This window comes from Quercus suber, unplaced genomic scaffold (genome assembly GCF_002906115.3).
Source record: "Quercus suber isolate HL8 unplaced genomic scaffold, Cork oak 2.0 scaffold_9, whole genome shotgun sequence".
Classification (NCBI taxonomy): Eukaryota; Viridiplantae; Streptophyta; class Magnoliopsida; order Fagales; family Fagaceae; genus Quercus; species Quercus suber.
In genome coordinates this window covers 354,425-370,538 of record NW_027069475.1, presented here as the reverse complement: position 1 = coordinate 370,538, position 16,114 = coordinate 354,425, and the positions used below count along the sequence as shown (strand labels likewise).

The 16,114-nt window shown below is 33.8% G+C and overlaps 2 protein-coding genes across 2 annotated transcripts; both read right to left on the bottom strand.

Moving 5' to 3' along the window:
• Positions 1-5,398: 5,398 nt before the first annotated feature.
• On the bottom strand, positions 5,399-7,705 carry LOC112013868 (glutathione transferase GST 23-like). Its single transcript, XM_065777134.1, has 4 exons — positions 7,650-7,705; positions 7,166-7,436; positions 6,403-6,603; positions 5,399-5,942 (listed from the first exon to the last, which is right to left on the bottom strand). The coding sequence occupies exons 1-4, from the start codon at positions 7,703-7,705 to the stop codon at positions 5,583-5,585; spliced, it is 888 nt and encodes a 295-aa protein (XP_065633206.1). The 3' UTR covers positions 5,399-5,582.
• Positions 7,706-9,581: 1,876 nt separating this feature from the next.
• On the bottom strand, positions 9,582-10,913 carry LOC112038508 (probable glutathione S-transferase). The gene is made up of 2 exons (XM_024071321.2): positions 10,526-10,913; positions 9,582-10,112 (listed from the first exon to the last, which is right to left on the bottom strand). The coding sequence occupies exons 1-2, from the start codon at positions 10,832-10,834 to the stop codon at positions 9,750-9,752; spliced, it is 672 nt and encodes a 223-aa protein (XP_023927089.1). The 5' UTR covers positions 10,835-10,913; the 3' UTR covers positions 9,582-9,749.
• Between the last annotated feature and the right edge of the window lie 5,201 nt (positions 10,914-16,114).

Sequence of the window (16,114 nt, the reverse complement as noted above, 5' to 3'; positions counted from 1 at the left end):
TTTGTTCTTGCAGAAGATAAAACCATAAAAATATCATCTATGAGTAGGAGGTGGGAAATGGGAGGTCCCCCCCCCGCCCCTTTCTCAATTCAACACCTCTCAATGTCCTTTGTTGTTCCATGTGCATCAATGCACAGGACAACACATTAGTACAAAGGATTAGTAAGGGACAACACATTAGTACAAAGGATTAATAAGGATCAGAATAGTAGATCATCCTGCCTGAGACAAATAGGGTCTTGTTCATACACATTACAGGAACGCGTATCCTATATGTCCTATTGATCCTGTTCTAATTCATGTACCACTAGTAAACTTATGACATGAATCTCTTTATTATTATTTTTTTTATTCTTAACACTACTAGCTAATGTCTCTCTTTTTTACTAAATGAACTTCTTAACGTTAACGTTATTCTTTCTCAAAACAAAAAAACAAAAAAAAAAACAAAAACAAAAACAAAAACAAAACGTTAACGTTATTTTAGTTCGCTGAATATGTCATCTTGTTTTTTAGTTTTCATACTTCTTTCACGAATTAAAGGAAGACGTTGCGAAGTTCAGTTAGTCAATAAGTAAGATGTTAGCTAGCAGTGTTTAGAATTAAAAAATAATAATAAATAAAGAGACGCATGTCATAACTTCACTTGTGGATGTGGTACATGAATTGGGACAAAAACAGTGAGACTGAGGATGTGCTCATGTGCATTCACATTATAATTATATGAGTTGCTTTTATCTGCAACGGACTAAAACCCATATGGGATAGAACTATTTTGATTAAATTCTAGCTTAATTTGTTATAGGTTTTGCTAAGAGCCCAAGATCAAACTTTAGTGCAACTTGTCTTAATTGCTCCCTCTTTCTCTTTTTGATGATGGACATGAATTCATTTGTGCAGCCAATCATCATATCATTTGTGCAGAGACAGAAAGAGGAGAATCCTTTGGAATTGGGCAAAGACTGAGTTAACTCAACTGTGAGTTTGAATTTGTATATTTTATAATTCATTAGTCAAAAGGGTACCACGCGCACCCGTGATTTGTTGCATCACCCTTAGACGAGTACCACCCAAGGTTTTCAAACCCAGACCGTTCATTGAACCGTAAAAGGGAGAGGTTCAAGGTTTTTGAAGTCGAACCGAGGTCGAACTGGAGTTGAACCGTGATGACATCATAATTAATTTAATAATTAATTAAAGCCTAAATATAGATATTAAATTTATAAAACTAGCAAAATTGACTAATATATCTATATATGTAAGGGAAATATAATGATTTTCAAGCATATATTTAATAATTAAATAAGAAAGTTAATAAAATAAAATAATAACCATGAAAATATTAAAATTTATGATTAATTTTTGAAGTAAAGTCGAATATCTTTAAAGGATTTTAATTATAATTTTTGTTTTATTCCTTGTAAGAGATGGATAATTTAATTAAGTAGAATAAAATTGTGTTAAGTTGTTTTTATAAATTAAAAAAAAAAAAAAAAAATCTAAGGGGTTGGACCACACAGTTCTCACCAGTTTGTGCGGTCCAACCCCAGTTTTAGGGGTTCACGGAATTAACAAAAAATCCGGTTTTTTAGGCTTAAAAAACTAGTTTTTATCTCGGTTCCTGATTTTTACGGTCCGACCTCCCAGTCCGGTCCGGTTCTGAGAACCATGGTACCACCTGCACCTAAGTTTGGCTTTAACATACCTCCAATAATACCAGTAATGCACTTTCACACACACTTTACTCTATATTCTCTTACTTTTCTTTTTCTTCTATTTAAGCGTGCAAACAAAAAAAAAAAAAAAAACCACATTTCAAAACTTTATACTTATATTCTCTTATTCTTACCATCATTATTTGGCTAAGCTAAGCTTTCTTCTCCACTTTCTTCCCCTTCTCCCTTCTCCTATTTATTGCACTTAATATTACTCAATTAATTGATAGACACATTCAAATTTATATTGCCAATAGTTTTTAATTTTATTTTATATAAATTCAAATTCTCACTTCTAAAATAACTAAGTATTAACTCAAACAAAAATTAAACCAAAAATATAAGAGGGATAGAGACTACTTGTGATGGAATACTAAAAAAATACAACATTAAAGCGTATTAACCCAAAATAGATTTTAAAAAAGCACAATGATTCATCAACCTAAAGTAGAATTGCAAGAAAGAGTAAAAAATAGAGAGAGAGAGAGAGAGAGAGAGAGAGAGAGAGAGAGAGAGAATAAGATGAGAATAAAAAGAGTAAAAATAAAATATATAGATTCTCTTACTTTTCTTTTTCTTCTATTTAAGCGTGCAAACAAAAAAAAAAAAAAAAAAAACCACATTTCAAAACTTTATACTTATATTCTCTTATTCTTACCATCATTATTTGGCTAAGCTAAGCTTTCTTCTCCACTTTCTTCCCCTTCTCCCTTCTCCTATTTATTGCACTTAATATTACTCAATTAATTGATAGACACATTCAAATTTATATTGCCAATAGTTTTAAATTTTATTTTATATAAATTCAAATTCTCACTTCTAAAATAACTAAGTATTAACTCAAACAAAAATTAAACCAAAAATATAAGAGGGATAGAGACTACTTGTGATGGAATACTAAAAAAATACAACATTAAAACGTATTAACCCAAAATAGATTTTAAAAAAGCACAATGATTCATCAACCTAAAGTAGAATTGCAAGAAAGAGTAAAAAATAGAGAGAGAGAGAGAGAGAGAGAGAGAGAGAGAGAGAGAGTATAAGATGAGAATAAAAAGAGTAAAAATAAAATATATAGTAATAAATAACAAATTATCCAAGTTACGCTATATAATAGAATAATATTATATTCTTATATACTATCTTTATCGTACAATAGGTTGTCATCTATGAAATCAAAGAAAAGAAGAAAGATAACAACTGAAAGTTACAAAACAAAGTCAAATCAACCTAAATTAGAGTTCTAAATAATACAAAAATTCATTGACATAAAGTAGAGATGCGTGAAAAGAAAAAAAAATCCACTAAAAAATGAGAAACAAATTGAGAGAAAGAGAGAGACATAGATTTTTATGTGTGGGAAAACTATGCATAAAATGAGAGAAAGCATTGAAAATTTAAAGTAAGAGGATAAGAATAAGATGAGCAAAAAATAAATGAAGATAAAAGGATAGAGAAAGAGTGCAATTAAGGTAATTAGTAGTGGGGAGATGAAAATGTAAAGGGGAGGGAAAAGTGTTTGAAAAAATGTAACAATAAGTTAAGAAAATTAATAAGAAGAGAAAGAGTAAAAAAGAGAAAGAGAAAAAGAGTTGGAAGAAAGTGGATGATGTGGCCACTGATGTGGTTCAACAAAAACGTAATAACAACAAATGTCAACTTCAGTTTTTAGATATACTAATCTATAACCCGTACAATGCACGGGAATAGCTACTAGATTAGTTTTTGGAAAAATAAAATGGTTTATTTATTTATTTATTAGTCGTTTGTGGGAAGGAATAAGAGACATAATGTTTCGTTTCTAGTTTAGTTTGTGTTGTATATATAGATATATACAAGATAAGTTGTAATATATATACCAAAATGTACCAATTGATAGGTCATAACTATTTAAATTAGATATGCCAAAAGGTGTTATTGAACAAAAAGGTGCTTTTTGGCTGAAATGTGCCTATTGAACAAAAAAGTGTCTATTGACTGAAAATGTGTCTATTGAATGAAAATTGCTTATTGAACAAAAATATGCCTATTGACTGAAAATGTAACTATTAAATGAAAAGATGACTATTGATCGAAAATGTATTTATTGAATGAAAATGTGTCTATTGACTAAAAATGTGAGTATTGAATTAAAATGTACCTATTGACTGAAAATGTATTTGTTGAAGAGTCATAATCCTTTGGGCATAAATAATGGTTTATATTCATTTGATAACTTTTTCTCAAATTTTTCTCTTTTATCTTTCTTAAAAACACAAAAAAACTTGTGAGTCCTCCAAAATTACTATTTGTAAGTCGGGTTTTGTGTGTGTGTGTGTGTGGTTAAATCGTGAAAAAGTCTAGGAATCAAGCCACACCTACGGTAGCAACAATAACACTAAACAATTTCTTCATTTGGTAACTTCTTCTTAAATTCTTCTCTTTCATCTTTCCTAGAAACACAAGAAACCTGTATCTCTTCTCCAAAATTACTATTTGTTAGTTGATTTTTTTGTTAAATAGTGAAAAGATCCAAGAATCAAGCCACACCAATGGTAGCAACAGTAATACTGAACAATATCTTTATATGTCTTACGAATACTATTTGATGAGTCAAAAAATAACATGAGATCGTCATTCCATGTCAATGACGACCTGAACGAGTGTTACACATTTATTGCGCGAATTGATGATGAAACGTAATGGGTGAAGCAACGGTAACAAGTGAACTGTGTGCTTCAGAGCTCCCATTGATGACATACTAGTTGTTGCTCATAATTGCCGGGATTTATTATCCATAAAGACAGGAAAACAACTATAAAAGAAAGGAACAACATAATCTAAAGGTACACACAGATACTTAACCAAAAAACCACTCCAAGTCATTTTTCTCTCTAACCATTTTCTCCCTGTTTGACTTAAGCATCGGAGTATTTTTGGTAAACACCACACTGGTGTATTACCCTTCTTTCCCAAGCTTTCTTGCAAGTTTTCACCGGAGAAACGACCAACCTACCTTAGGATCGTCCATCCAGTGAGATGAGGTCCTCAACTTGGTGATTTTTCGCATCATCACTATTCTTATCAGATTTCTCATTTTTTTCATTATGCCTTACCAATGTTTTTCTTCTCAATGATAGTTTTTTGTTTTAATATATACATCTTATATGAAATGATGAGTAGATACTGAAACTTAACGGGTAAAATGAAAAAGCATAACTGTTCGGTATTTTAAAATGTATACGTGACATAAATTTATAAAGTCATATGGCGTAATAAGGAGTGATCAACAAGAAGTCAAATGTTTCATTTTTATATTATAAGGAGTGACATAAATATATATAGATTTCTATATAACACAACACATTCATGTCATCTAATTTTTTTTTTCTTTCTCAAAAAAAAAATGTAATCTAATTTTCAATCAAAATTCTAGATCTTTAATTGAGGGAGGAAGATGTTAGTACTTTATATAAATCGGAATATTCAAGTCATGTAAGGTTTTTTATTTATATTTGTTTGAGTGGTAAAACTTTCGAGCAGTGGCATTCCTGAGGTCATTTCTGTAACGTAAATGCGCAAGGAGGCCTGAAGCCTCTACTGGAAATGGCCAAGGGTGAGATGTGTTTCTAGAATCTAGACTAGTTGAATTTTATGAAGGAAAATTGGTTGAATTTTATTACTTTCAAATTGAAAAAAGTCAATAATTGCAAGCCTCTACTTGTAGCATTATACATCTAGTAAATTACTAGTCACACTGCCATGTCTTTTGCACTCAGACACAAACTTATTTGTAGAATAACATATCTTGAGATTTAGATTCAGAGAATGAGAGCACACAAGCTGTTGAATTGCAGACCAGGCTGATGCTAGTAGTGTCTAATATGTTTATGATGCTGCTGAGGAGACAAATTGTTCTCTTCGCCATTTGAAATATGTCAACAGCTCATTGCGATCGCGAAGGCTTTCTTTAATGGCTGGAATTTCATTGAAGTTTTTGATCCATGCCTTTAAGCGAGGGAAGCTATCAGCTTCCAACACTTTGACCCCAGCTGCTTCTTGAAGGATTTCCATCAAGCAAGCTATCCATCCAAAGGCTAAGTCAGCCAGTCCTATGTCACTGCCACCAAAAAACTTCTTCTCTCCAAGACCATGCTCTTCTAGGATTCCCAGAAGTTCTTTCACTTCTTCTGTTGCTTTCACTTGTTCTTGTCCACCAGTTCTAAAGAAGCCAAACAAGCTCTTGTTCTAAATCACTCAAAAAGTATCCAATTAGAGCGGGTAACATCTCCATCTTATTATCTAAGTCTAGAAAAAATGTTCAGAGTTTGTTTTTGTTCAGTTTATAATAGTTGGATTAATCAAATTTATGTGAGTTCTGATTAATCCAACAGTAAAATATTTTTTCTTCTAATAAGAAATTTAGGTTTAAATCCTGCCTATATATACTAAAAATCAATGTCTAAAAATTATTATAGAATTGATGCTATAAATTTGAATCCTATCATATCATGTCTATATAAACAAATAAAAAATCAAATATACCAAAAAGAAAAAGAAAAAGAAAAGACAATCACCCTTTTTTATTCTCCTCTTATTTTTTTCATCTTTAGTTAATTGACATTTACAAATCAAGCAAATACTTTTAAACTTTCACATGTATAAATGAAAGTTAAAAAAAAAAAAAAAAAAAAAAAAAAAATTTGACCCCAGCTGCTTCTTGAAGGATTTCCATCAAGCAAGCTATCCATCCAAAGGCTAAGTCAGTCAGTCCTATTTCACTGCCACCAAAAAACTTCTTCTCTCCAAGACCATGCTCTTCTAGGATTCCCAGAAGTTCTTTCACTTCTTCTGTTGCTTTCACTTGTTCTTGTCCACCAGTTGTAAAGAAGCCAAACAAGTTGTTGATCTAAATCACTCAAAAAGTATCCAATTAGAGCGGGTAACATCTCCATCTTATTATCTAAGTCTAGAAAAAATGTTCAAAGTTTGTTTTTGTTGAGTTTATAATAGTTAGATTAATCAAATTTATGTGAGTTCTGGTTAATTCAACAGTAAAATATTTTCTCTCCTAATAAGAAATTTAGGTTTGAATTCTGCCTATATATACTTAAAAATCAATGTCTAAAAGTTATTATAGAATTGATACTATAATTAAAATCCTATCATATCATGCCTATATAAACAAATAAAAAATCAAATATACCAAAAAGAAAAAGAAAAGACAATCACCCTTTTTTATTCTCGTCTTATTTTTTCATCTTTAGTTAATTGACATTTACAAATCAAGCAAATACTTTTAAACTTTCACATGTATAAATGAAAAGTTCAAAAAAAAAAAAAATACGAACAATTAAGGAGAACAAAGTTGTTGGTGAAATTATATCAAAAAATAAAAATAAAAAGGTTGTAGGTCTGATTTTATGCAATGCAAGAATAAACATAATAATCAATTAGTGATGCATAATTACCTTATCCTCTCCAAACTTTGCCCAGAACCGAGCCACAGCTCTCTCGTGAGGATCATCTGGAAGTAAGGGGTTCTGTGGCCAAGTCTCATCAATGTACTCGAGGATGACAATGGATTCTGCGATGGATTTCCCACCATGAACAAGTACAGGAACCTTCTTATGGACTGGGTTGTACTTCAAAAGCATTTCACTCTTGTTGAATCTATCCAGTTCTACATTTTCATATTTGATACCCTTGAGTTTCAGTGCCCATATGAGAGGTTTAATAAAGCTTTACACCAAATGGCCAAGAAAACATTGGTTTATAATCATAAACAGTGAACTTTGTAATAAGCATTTGAAAATTTCTTGAGAAATTTGAAATAAAGGGGAAGAAAATTGCATAAATTTGAGAATTTCATTCTTCAATTGCAAATTGGTAAGCATAGAGATAAAGATATTATAATTGAAACTATTTTTTCCTAGGAAAAAAGAAATGCATTACCTTGTCATCTTCAAACTTTGTCCAAAACCGAGCCAAGGCCTTCTCAAAAGGGTCATTCGGTAGCAAGGGATTTTGTGGCCAAATCTCCTCAATATACTCAAGAATAACACTTGTCTCAGCAACTGGTTTTCCGCGATGGACGAGCACCGACCCCTTTGTTAAGATTTTATTTTATTTTATTTATTATTATTAATTTTTTAAAGAAATTATTTTCTTTCTAACGCCCCAAAATGGGACTAGGAGGTGGAGAGAGCATATAAGTGAATTAAATTAACTTTGACCGGTGATCAAAAAGGCTTAACTCGGTGGTGTAACATGTTCTCTTTTATTAGGAAAACTGGGTTCAAACTTCAAATCCTCTTTTAACTTTTTTTTTTTCCTGCTAATTCAGTGCATAAACTTGATACTATAGCCAAATAAAGAAAAATAAATAAAATCTTTTGTTAAGAATCCGTCAATTTGCTAGAGGAAAATTGGCCGAAAAAAATACTTGACGCAATCTTACTGCACAGCATAAAATTTCAAGAGGTACATTAATTATGCAAAGTCACGTCACATTTCCATTTACAATTTGATGGAATTTTAAAAGAAGGGGTCTATTTTTACTACAATATCTTTATGTACTAATTGGTGATAAAACAAAGTATATGGGCTCTTTCTATGACAACATAAAAGTTTCATTCTAAAAATAAAATAAAAAAACATAAAAATTTAGAGTCCAAGTATATTTTACACTTTTTTATTTAATTTTTATACATAATAGAAACTCTACTTTAACTTAATCTAAATGTATATGTATGTGAAACTTCTTCTTAAAGACTTAAATTCCAACCCTTATCCCCACCCCACAAGAACATTGTATTTGCGAAATAACTATCACGTCAATGATATGTGGTTATAGTAATCCCCAATTTTTAATATATAATGCTCATTGTGTCTGAAGAAGCAAGACATGGAGACAAGGGATTGATAAGGTAAGAGCATCTCGAGCGATTTGGGCATCCGGCTCTAGTAGTTAAAATTTGGAGAATGAGGTGCACTGTGGATGCTCCAACAGTGTCAGCAAACATGAAATTTTTTTTTTTGGCTAATGAACAGTAGCCCATCAAGTCTGATGGGCTACTGTTCATTATGCAAATACATTTTTTCTATTATAATAATAATGTGTTGTATAAAAAAAATATTGGAAGATGTGTAGTTGTTAAAAAAAGAATAAATAATGAATAAAAAAATAATATTTAAATGAGATAGAAAATGAAATAGAGAATCTGTTGAAAGTGTATTTAAAAAAGTGGATAGGTAAAAATTAAATGTCACTGTTCATTAGTCAAACAGTACAAAAATTTAACTATTTTGTAGGAAATGTTCTAAGTGAGGATTAAGTGGGGTTAGGTGGGTTTCGAATTTTGAATTAAGCTAGTGGGAGTAGGTGAGAAAGTGCGGGAAGGAGTTGATTTAATTTTTTGGACTTTGGCGTTTGCAAATGTCCTTTATTTTAAAATTTTTTGGTTTAGTACTGAACTTTTTTTAACCTTTTTTTAATTTTTTTTGGCTGAGGTCTATAGTTGTATTTTTTTTTAAAAAAAAAAATTGGTTTTATTTTTTTTTTTTTATGAAATATTTTGGAATATGCCACTGAATATTCTAAAAATATGTCACTATAGACCCTTTCAAGACAGCTGGCCTATTTTATGAAATAAGTAAGAAATCAATTTTTTCATAACTGATTATGATTTGTCTCTCCTTGTTCATCTACCAAGCATGCATGAATTATAATATTCGCTGCTGACCTGCTAAAACCACCCTATTTATATTACTCTTTTAACTTTCAAATTAGTTATGAATATGCTGAAGTTGGAAACTAAGCAAGAGTATACAAGGCAAGGTTTACACTTCAAAGTCCCAAGAATCCAAGAGATAATACAAAAAATATCCAAGCAATGAGGAGGCCGAAATTGATTTATTCCCACATAGACATCACTTCTTGGTTGTTATGCATGTTGAACTAAGATTCATGTAGTAATTTTCCAACAATGAGACATAAAGAACAAATTGTGCATGCCACATATATGATCCTTATTTATATTTATGAATCTATATTTATGTTGTTGCTGATGCAATAAATTTTTCCCTCAGGCTTTTGAAATATGTCAACATTTCATCGCGGTCAGGAAGGTTCTCCTTGATCATGGGGTCTTCCTTGAAGCTTTTAGTCCAAGCTTCTAAGCGTGGGAAGCTATTAGCTTCCATCAGTTTTACACCAACTACTTCTTCCATGACTTCAAGCCAGGCAGATAACCATCCAAAGGCCAAGTCTGCCAATCCAATCTTATTGCCTCCAAAAAATTTCTTCTCCCCAAGTCCATGATCTTCTGTTATTTTCAACAGTTGTCTGCAGGCTTCTTTTGTTGCCTTCTCTTGCTCTTCCCCTACACCACGAAAGAAAGCAAAAAAGGCTGGGCTCTGGGGAGCCCAAATATGTGGTTATCTTAATCAACTGTTCTAGTCTTGAGGTTGGAAGAATTCATATGGGTTCTCAAATTTTTAATGAAAAATATTGTTCACCATGTATCCGTTTGGTACAGTTTATTTCTATAATTTTTTTTAAATTAAACTTTTTAAAATCAAAAAATTGTATTTAAAAAATGAGAGGTTTAATAAAGCTTTACACCAAATGGCCAAGAAAACATTGGTTTATAATCATAAACAGTGAACTTTGTAATAAGCATTTGAAAATTTCTTGAGAAATTTGAAATAAAGGGGAAGAAAATTGCATAAATTTGAGAATTTCATTCTTCAATTGCAAATTGGTAAGCATAGAGATAAAGATATTATAATTGAAACTATTTTTTCCTAGGAAAAAAGAAATGCATTACCTTGTCATCTTCAAACTTTGTCCAAAACCGAGCCAAGGCCTTCTCAAAAGGGTCATTCGGTAGCAAGGGATTTTGTGGCCAAATCTCCTCAATATACTCAAGAATAACACTTGTCTCAGCAACTGGTTTTCCGCGATGGACGAGCACCGGAACCTTCTTGTGAACTGGGTTGTACTGTAAAAGAAGATCACTCTTGTTGGAAAGATCCTCCTCTACATATTCATATTTCACACCCTTGAGTTTCAATGCCCATATGACTCTATAGCAGTAAATACTAGGCCAAGCTCCCAGTAGCTTCACTTCTTCCATTTTGTTAAGTTATATGCTCTTCTTTCTAACTAGCTAATACATATACTTTTTTTTCTTTTCTTTTTTTGATGGGAATAAGTTCATATACTTGAACAAAATGGATTGGACTTCTTGGTCTTTTTAAATTTTAGGCATCAAAGTCAAAAGATTAGGATAAAATTTGTTTTTATTAAAGTAGTTGCCATGTTTGACTCCACTTAGATAGGTCCAAATGTGTCCAAATATGGTGTAAACAGATATATTTGATCATGTATGTTGATCAAATATAAAAAAATATATCATTCCGCCCTTTCCTTCGTTGACTTCATACATTTGAATAGCTGCTTAGTGTTGCTTGTTACAACTTTCAGCTTTTTGTTTTTTTGTTTCAATTTTTTTTTTTCAAAGATATAACTTTAGTTTTTTGAAAATAAGCTAATTTTTAATTTTTTTTTCCACATTTTATAAATAAATTATTAAATAAACTGTACCTGAATGCATTAATTTCATGATGCATATATAAGAAGCAACCATGGAAGATATAGATCCTATCAATTAACAAAGTATTTTTTTTTTATAAAATTTATAACTTGAGATTTTTGGAAGAAGGATCCAACAGCTAAGTGAGATGAAAATAGAAAATTTGAGCTTAAAACCAAAAAAAATGTTTTCATGTATTTATTCTATTCTATTTTCTTGGAAATTAGTATTTTGATTTTCTGAACAAGGTAATTGAATTCAATTTTTCACCCCAAAAAAAAAAAAAAAAGGGCACTTGAATGCAAGCGGCGTGTATACCAGATCCGAACTTAATCGAAGAAAGAATCTTGCTCGGCCCGAGAAATATATAAGTATGTGCTAGAAATGGGCTGAAACCAATCTGCTTGGCCCAAAAATCAAGCCCAATAACTTAAATGGGCACAACATGCCTTCGAGTTCAAACTAGTACATTTGCTGCTATTCGGTTGATAATGTGGCGAAAGGCACTCAAGAACTTCTATTCAATCTTGGAACAACACGCAGATTCAAGTTGTTTGTTTCATTGCATCCGGGCTCATCTCCACTTCTTGATCTCTCTTAAATAAATTTTTTTTCATTTTATTTCTTTATAATTTGTTTCGCTATTTGGTTTTTGGGTTTTGCTTAAGTAGTTCTTTTTTATCATATTTATTTTTTAAATTTAACATTTAAGAAAAATGTTAATTTCGTACTACTATTACAAAGTCTAGCAAGGATAGAATTTCTGTTCAGTGCACTATAGTTCACTAGATCTAAAGAGGATACAAGACTAACATGTTTTTAAAATTGGATTCAAAATTGGACACGGGTCATAGCTGAATTGTGTTCAACGTTTCAATGCATTAAACACAAGCCAAACTTGTCAATCAATATAGTTATTTATGATTCATGAATGAGAAAAAAAGAATTTTTAAATTTTTAAAATTTCAAATTAAATTTTATTAAAAAATACTAGTAAAGTAGTCTGTAGACATTAAAATTTTATGATGTATTCACAGTCGTCCGATTGTTCATGATAAAATATTTGTGATCAAATTAATTTCCAATTGGTGAGGTGGACGATCAGCAAATGAAATCAAGCCATGTGGCAACATCAAATAAGAAAACCATGTGGCAATGTCAGAAGAAAAGACCTATATGGAAAGTTCTTATTAAATGGGAGACTAAATTAAATCCACATTTAGCTCTCAATAAATGCTGAGAGAAAATTCCAAATTAAATATTATTGAGTTGCCTATAAATAGAGGCTTCTCATTTGAGAAAGAGGAGAACACTTAGAGAGAAAACACTACCGACACTCTGCCAAAATAGAGAGTCATCTCTAAAGTTCACGAGAATTCCATTGTTCATCAAGGCCTATTCCTACTTCTTCAAATCAAAGTGGGGATTTTCCTTTAACCTAGTTTGAGATCAAGCCAACGGCCCTCGCATCAAATCAAGCACATTCAATTATTCGTTCAACTTGGAGACATCAAAGCACGATTCAAGATCAAGTTTCATAGCCCCTTCGGATCGTAACGTTTCTTGGAGATCGAATCAGAAGAATTTATTGTACTCTTTCATTGTAAAGATTCATACAGAGGATTGTACTCACATATATACAAATCAAATACAAATTGATTATTTGTTACACTATTTCGTGATCGTGTGATTTATCTTTTACGAAAATTGTGTGTACAAATTTCTGGCACGCCCGGTGGGACCTCTCTGCCTCTCATCTCTTTCTCCATCCTAGAAATCTTCAAGTCTCCAATCCATCTAGTTCAATGGCCTCGAAGAAGTCTCAGATTTCCAAGAATGCTACCAAAAGCGTTGGGGGATCAACAAGCAGCAGTGCTTCCACAGGTCCCATGACTCGAAACAAAGCTAAGGTAATGAGACTCCTCACATCACAAGAAGTCGAGGGAAAAGCTCCTATGACGAAGCTCATAAGTGCCCCAACCCAGCCAAAGACTGTCATCTCCTTGAGCACTTTGAGGACAAGCAAGCACACTTCCTCTAGGAAGGGAGATTCATCATTCATTCCAGAGGACTCAATGATTGGGAGCAAATATCACTATTCTGCATCAGATGCTGGGTCGAGTAATGCTTCACAGTCAGGTTCTTCCCAAGGATCTCCCCGAGAAGTCACTTCATCTATCTTCTCAGAAAATTCTTCTCGTACGATAGCTATGGCGGCCATGATGACAGAGACTGCCACCATTCACTATTCTGCATCAGATGCTGGGTCGAGTAATGCTTCACAGTCAGGTTCTACAGTACTCGAAAGAAACGGTTCAAGATGAAGAATTTTGTACGTCGGGAAAGGGAATTCTTGAACCGTTTCTACAGTACCCGACGTACCGTAAGCATGTTGGAATTAACCAACACGAAGCAATGGAAAGATGAACTAGTGGTAGACTACATCAATCGTTGGCGCTCATTGAGTCTCTACTGCAAAGATCGCCTTTCCGAGTCTTCAGGAGTGGCAATGTGCATCCAAGGTATGCACTGGGGGTTGCTTTACATCCTCCAAGGAATCAAACCTCACACCTTTGAGGAGCTTGCTACCCGAGCCCATGACATGGAGCTTAGTCTATCTAGCCATGGGGAAAAAGGCTTACCTGTTGACCAACAGCGTAAAGAGAAGAAAGATATGAAGAAGGGGGATAAGTCTTCCAGATCCATGGTTAAGGAATCTATGGCTGTTGCTGTGGAGCCTGTGAAGATCTCCAGTAAAGAGAATAAGAGAATGGAGAAAAGGGCTGGTCCAATGCAAGAACGGGAGAAGCGCCGATTGACTTTGAAGGAGATGGAAGAAAAGACGTATCCATTTCCAGATGCCGACGTTCAAGGCATGCTCGAGGACTTATTAGAGAAAAATGTGATCAAGCTTCCAGAATGTAAGCGTCCACATGAAATGGGGCATACCAACGACCCAAAATATTGCGTATACCATCGAGTTGTAAGTCACCCTGTGGAAAAATGTTTTGTTCTAAAGGACCTTATACTAAGGCTTGTAAAGGAGGGTAAAATTCTTTTAGACCTGGATGAAACTGCTGAGGCAAATCATGCAACGTTCGCTGTTGGATCCCCAATTTCTGTGAAGTCACCAACTCCAACGGAAGTACGGTCTACCTTGCCATCAACATCAAGGGCATATTGCAAGCACATCCAATTTGGGACGTTTGAGCCTATGCACACGTCATGTTTCAACCCTCAAGATGATGATAGAGCTGACGACGAATTGGTAGGTGACGAAGAGGGTTGGACTTTTGTGACCTACAAGAGATTTTGAAAACAGCGTAACCCAAAACCCAATGTTCCTTACAAGAAAAGAGAACTTCAAGCAAACGATTCAAAAGTTGCTCCCAAGGGGAAGGGAACAAATGGTCTGAAGGAACAAAGAAAGGGAGCTCGTCCGAATGAAGGCCCCTTGTCGGTCACGCTGCATGAGTTTTTCCCTAAAGGCTTTCTTATAGAGGGCCTAATGACAACCACTTACATGGTTTCTTGCCATGATGTTGATGATCAAGAAGACCTCACCGAAAAGGAGGAAAAAGTAAACCTTGAAGAAACCAAAGGAACAAAGGAAGAGGAAGGCGAAACCCATGCCTCGGAAGAAACAGTTGCTATATGTGCTCATTGCCACGACAAGATGACGTTCGCTGATGAGGATCTCCTATTGGGCTCCAAACCACACAATCGACCACTTTTTGTCTCATGTTACACACGAGGGGAAAAAGTAAGCCGCATCCTCATAGACGATGGGTCTGTCGTCAACATAATGCCTAAAGGAACAATGAGGCGCCTAGGCATATCCATGGAAGAGTTATCTAAAAGTCGACTCGTCATCCAGGGCTTCAACCAAGAAGGACAAAGGGCAATCGGTATGATTCGGTTAGATGTGACAATTGATGAGTTAAAAGCAAGACCTCTCTTCCATGTGATCGATTCGAAGACCTCTTATAACCTGTTGTTAGGACGACCATGGATTCATGGGAATGGTGTTGTACCTTCTACATTGCATCAATGCTTCAAGTATTGTGATGGCAAGCAAGTAAAGGTGGTGACAGCAGATTTGCAGCCATTTACAGTGGCAGAATCTCACTTTGCAGATGCCAAGTTTTACTTGGATTGCGACACAACCTATGATGTACCACAAGAAGAGTCTATGGAAAAGAAGAAGGCAAAACGTAAGGAAGGAGGTGAGCCCCTCATGGAAGGTCCAAAACCTAACTCTGAAGTAAGACAGAAGTTTCGTGAAGAGAAGAAAGAGGCACCCGTGGTCTTACGATATGTGCCCGCATCTAAATGAAAGGAAGGGCAATCCCCATTTGGGTTGACAATGGAGACTAAGGATAAGTGCAAAAAGTCTATTCAAGAGGAAGATATTGCCATCCTTAAAAGTGGTTTCACCTTATCATTACTGAAGCTAGGCCAAGTGGCATCCATAAAACCCCCACTCAAAGGTTTCACTAGAGCCACATGTAACCTTGTTGAAGAAGATTCATTGCCAGTCAGAAGGACAGAAGAGGGTTTCGACCCTAAAGCGTATACACTTTTGGCAAAATCAGGCTATGATTTCCAAAATCCTCCGCAATTGGGACAACTTTATTCAGATTACGTGGAAGAAAAGTCACATGGGCTTAACTCGACCCAAAGCAAACTGAAGCAACAAGGTTATGCAATTGAGATTCCTAGAATCGGGCTGGGGTATTCATCACAAGAGCCAGTTCGAATCTCGGCCAAAGGAAAAGAAAAAAAAGCGACATCACAGCACATCACTTTTGAAGTTGAGGA